Source organism: Sorghum bicolor, chromosome 8 (genome assembly GCF_000003195.3).
Source record: "Sorghum bicolor cultivar BTx623 chromosome 8, Sorghum_bicolor_NCBIv3, whole genome shotgun sequence".
Taxonomy (NCBI): domain Eukaryota; kingdom Viridiplantae; phylum Streptophyta; class Magnoliopsida; order Poales; family Poaceae; genus Sorghum; species Sorghum bicolor.
Window position 1 is genome coordinate 46,318,670 of NC_012877.2, and position 4,414 is coordinate 46,323,083.

General features: G+C 58.9%; 1 protein-coding gene across 1 annotated transcript; it reads left to right on the plus strand.

Moving 5' to 3' along the window:
• On the plus strand, window positions 438-2,606 carry LOC8064070 (uncharacterized membrane protein YMR155W). The gene has a single exon (XM_021445651.1). It carries the CDS (start codon window positions 547-549, stop codon window positions 2,368-2,370), a length of 1,824 nt encoding a protein of 607 aa, XP_021301326.1. The 5' UTR covers window positions 438-546; the 3' UTR covers window positions 2,371-2,606.

Genomic DNA, 4,414 nt, shown 5'->3' on the forward strand with positions numbered 1-4,414 from the left:
TTTGCAACACAGTACACTTGAATCACGGTGGTATTATTTTTTCGGTATGATCCTAATAACTGTATAATTTCAAATGGACAAAGTATCTACAGTAAGTACGTGTCTTTGTCTCTGTCTGCTCAGTGCACACATTGCTAGGCCTTGTTTAGTTCACCCTGAAATCCAAAAACTTTTCAAGATTTCCTGTCACATCGAATCTTATACGACATATACATGGAGTATTAAATATAGACGAAAATAAAAACTAATTGCACAGTTTGTCTGTAAATCACGAGATGAATCTTTTGAGCCTAGTTAGATTATAATTAGACAATATTTATCAAATAAAAACGAAAATGCTACGGTGTCGAAATCCAAAAATTTTTCAGAACTAAACAATGCCCTAGTCAACGACTGCAAGTGGCTAGCTAGCTAGTACACGCGTCCCTATAAGTACCACTCGCAGCACGGCAAGCTGTGCGCGCTGTGTGCCTTCTCCAAAGCTTATATCTCCACCTCTCTAACCAAAGTGTGGAAAGAGGTAGCCAGCCGGCCGGAGACGACGACATGGCCCGCGCCGAGGTGTCCATGTGCACGCCGGCGTTCGCGTCACGGGTGGTGCAGAGCCGGTGGTTCGTGGTGTACGCGTCCATCATCGTGATGGCGGCGTCCGGTTCGACCTACATCTTCGCGCTCTACTCCAAGGTGCTCCGCTCCAAGCTGGGCTACAACCAGGAGACGCTCAACAAGCTCTCCTTCTTCAAGGACCTCGGCACCAACGTCGGCATCATCTCCGGCCTGGTGCAGCAGGTGGCCCCGACGTGGGTCGTACTCCTCATCGGCGCCGGCATGAACCTGGCGGGCTACCTCATGATCTACCTGGCGCTCACGGGGCGCACGGCGGCGCCGCCCGTCTGGCTCATGTGCTTCTACATCTGCTTCGGCGCCAACGCGCTCACCTTCTCCAACACGGGCGCGCTCGTCGCCTGCGTCAAGAACTTCCCGGAGAGCCGTGGCATCGTCATCGGCCTGCTCAAGGCCTTCGTCGGCCTCAGCGGCGCCATCTACACGCAGCTCTACCTCGCCATCTACGGCGACGACGCCGCGTCGCTCGTCCTCCTCGTCGCCTGGCTCCCCGCCGCCTTCAACATCTTCACCGTCTACACCATCCGCGTCCTGCCGTACGCCCGCCGCGCCGACGACGGCGGGAAGCCCTACAACACGCCCTTCTACCACTTCCTCTACCTCTCGCTCGCCCTCGCCGCCTACCTCCTCGTCATGATCGTCGTCGAGAAGCAGGTGCACTTCTCCCACGCCGCGTACGTCGTCACCTCCACGGCGCTGCTCATCATCCTCTTCAGCCCCGTCGGCGTCGTCGTCAGGGAGGAGTACAAGGCCGTCTCCCAGCTCGAGGAGTCACTGCAGAATCCGCCGGCCATCGCTGTCGAACAACCAAAGGCGAGCAGCGGCGCTGATGGTGGCAAGGATGAGTCGTCGTCGCCTCCCCTGTGCGGCGGCGGCGGCGGCATGGGCGGCTGTCTCACCAACATGTTCAGGCCGCCGGCGCTCGGGGAGGACTACTCCATCATGCAGGCGCTGGTGAGCGTGGAGATGCTGGTGCTGTTCGTCATCTCCGTGTTCGGCATCGGCGGCACGCTGACGGCCATCGACAACATGGCGCAGATCGGGCAGTCGCTGGGCTACCCGGCCAAGAGCATCAACACCTTCGTCTCGCTCATCAGCATCTGGAACTACGCCGGCCGCGCCGGCGCCGGCTACATCTCGGAGTTCCTCCTGGCCCGGTACCGGATGCCGCGGCCGCTGGTGCTCACCGCGGTGCTCCTCGTCTCCTGCATCGGCCACCTCTTCATCGCCTTCGGCGTGTCGCAGTCGCTGTACGCCGCGTCGGTGATCATCGGCTTCTGCTTCGGCGCGCAGTGGCCGCTGCTGTTCGCCATCATCTCCGAGGTGTTCGGGCTCAAGTACTACTCGTCGCTCTTCAACTTCGGCTCCGCCGCCAGCCCCGCCGGCGCCTACGTGCTCAACGTCATCGTCACGGGCCGCATGTACGACGCCGAGGCCACAAGGCAGCACGGCGGCGTGGCGGCCGTCGGCGACAAGGTCTGCAAGGGGGTGGTGTGCTTCAAGCGCCCCTTCCTCATCATCACGGGGGTCACGTTCGCCGGCGCGATCGTGTCGCTGGTGCTGGTCTGGAGGACAAGGAACTTCTACAGGGGGGACATCTACGCCAAGTTCAAAGTGGCACCGGCGGCGGCCTCTGAGTCGTCGGAGGGGAGCAGCGCCGACGGCAAAGGCGTCGAGATGGTGGAGGAGACGGAGGGAAAGAGCAAGAGGAGCAAGAAAGAGGTGGTCAACCAGGACTTGTACTAGCAGCTTCGTTCATTTAATTGGACCAGTACGTGTTTGGAGACTAACGAGGGGTAGTAGAAAACAGAATGCGTAATTGTTACTCTGTATACCAGACAACTTGTGGTATATCCATACCCTACGACTGTTTAAATCATTCTCTTCCAAAGTACATTCTCTGTGGACCTGTTTGGAACACGTGTAAAAACAGTTCAATTCTATAGAAACCAAGAAAATACCCCTATGTTCCATGACCTAAATGCAATATGTCTCTGTAATGTACAGGCGCGCATACTCCCGGCGTCGCAGGGCACGCGACGTGTGCCGCACGGCAGAGAGCGCGGATCGCCTGAGTCAACAGGGGATCGGGCCAAGTGGCTAGGATTAGAAGGAGTAGAAGTTTTGACTGGTTGTTTTCCTTTCTTAGTCCTAAAGTTTAGGAGGTTTTGTTGGGCCGTAGGCCATTTATCTCTCTAAACACACATTGAGAAGTCAACGAAGAATTATCTCATCTAATCTCTCTCTTCCTCTCAAGCCGGCGACAGGGGGCAAACCCCGACGACGAAGAACGACGATCTAGGGGTATAACCCGATCGACCACCACGGGCAGAGGCTACGACCTTCGTAGTTGCGGTCCTCCTACCCTTGGGCTCAACGCCCTTGACAACCTGGTATCTAGAGTCTCTTGATCCTCCTCAGTCGCACCTTCTTCCTCCACCACACCGCACAGCCGCCCCCCATCGCCCCCATCCTCCACCAGCAAGCCACCAACCATGGGCGATCAACCTACCCTCGCTGACCTCATGGAGAAGCTGACCGCTCTCACCACCGACATGTCTGCCATGAAGGTTGATCTGGAGGGCCTCAAGGACCGATCGTCCTCTTCGGAGATCGGCGACAGCCGCACTGACAGGACATGGGACCTTGACCGACCCCCCAAGTTTTAGAAGCTCGATTTTCCCCGCTTTGACGGCAAGACGGATCCCATGCTCTTCATCAACAAATGTGAGTCGTATTTCCGGCAGCAGCGCACCATGCTGTAGGAGCGCATGTGGATGGCATCTTACTAGCTGGAGGGTGTCGCCCACATGTGGTTCATCCAGCTGCAAGAGGATGAGGGCACGTCGCCATGGGACCGGTTCAAGGACCTCCTCAACTTGCGGTTCGGTCCAGCCCTCCGGTCGGCACCATTCTTCGAGCTCACCGAATGCCGCAGCACGGGCTCCGTCGAGGAATACACCAACCACTTCTAGGAACTTCTTCCCCGTGCTAGCCGAATGGACGAGGCCCAGCGTGTGTAGCTCTTCACGGGGGGGCTCCTGACGCCGTTGAGTCACGCTGTCCGCATCCACAACCCGGAGACGCTCAACGCGGCGATGAGCTTGGCACGCCAAGTCGAGCTAATGGAGCTGGACCGCCTCCAACAGACTCCAACCAGGGCCGCACCCTGCGCGCCACTGCCAGCTTTGGCGCCTTGGCCAGCGCTGCCCGCTCCTCGGCCGCTGTTGGCGCTGCCGGCCCCGGTGCACCCGGATCCTCCACCAGCCCTCCCTGCACCACCGGCTCGTGGCGCGGGCACTTAGGCGAAGAGACTCTCCACCGAGGAATAGGCGGAACGGCGGTGCCTCGGCCTTCGCTACAACTGCAATGAGCCGTATTCCCAGGGCCACAACCGGGTTTGTCACAGGATCTTCTACATCGGCGGCGTGGAGATCGAAGGCGACGCACCAGTAGCTTCGGACGCGCCGACGGATCAGGAAGCTCTGGTGTTCTCCCTCTGGGCCGTGGCTGGTATGCCCATTTGTGATTCGATGCAAGTGCGCGTGTCCGTGGGGGCTGCGTCGTTCACTGTCTTCCTGGATACGGGCTCCACGCACAACTTCATCGCGGAGGCTGCTGCAGCACGTATCGGCCTTGCCGTCCACCCCAGCCCTCATCCCACCGCCACGGTGGCCAGCGGGGAACGCATCGCGTGTCCGGGCGTCCTCCGCCAGGCACCGATCGCCATCGACGGTGAGGACTTCTGCGTCAACCTCTATGTCATGCCGCTCGCCGGCTACGACGTTGT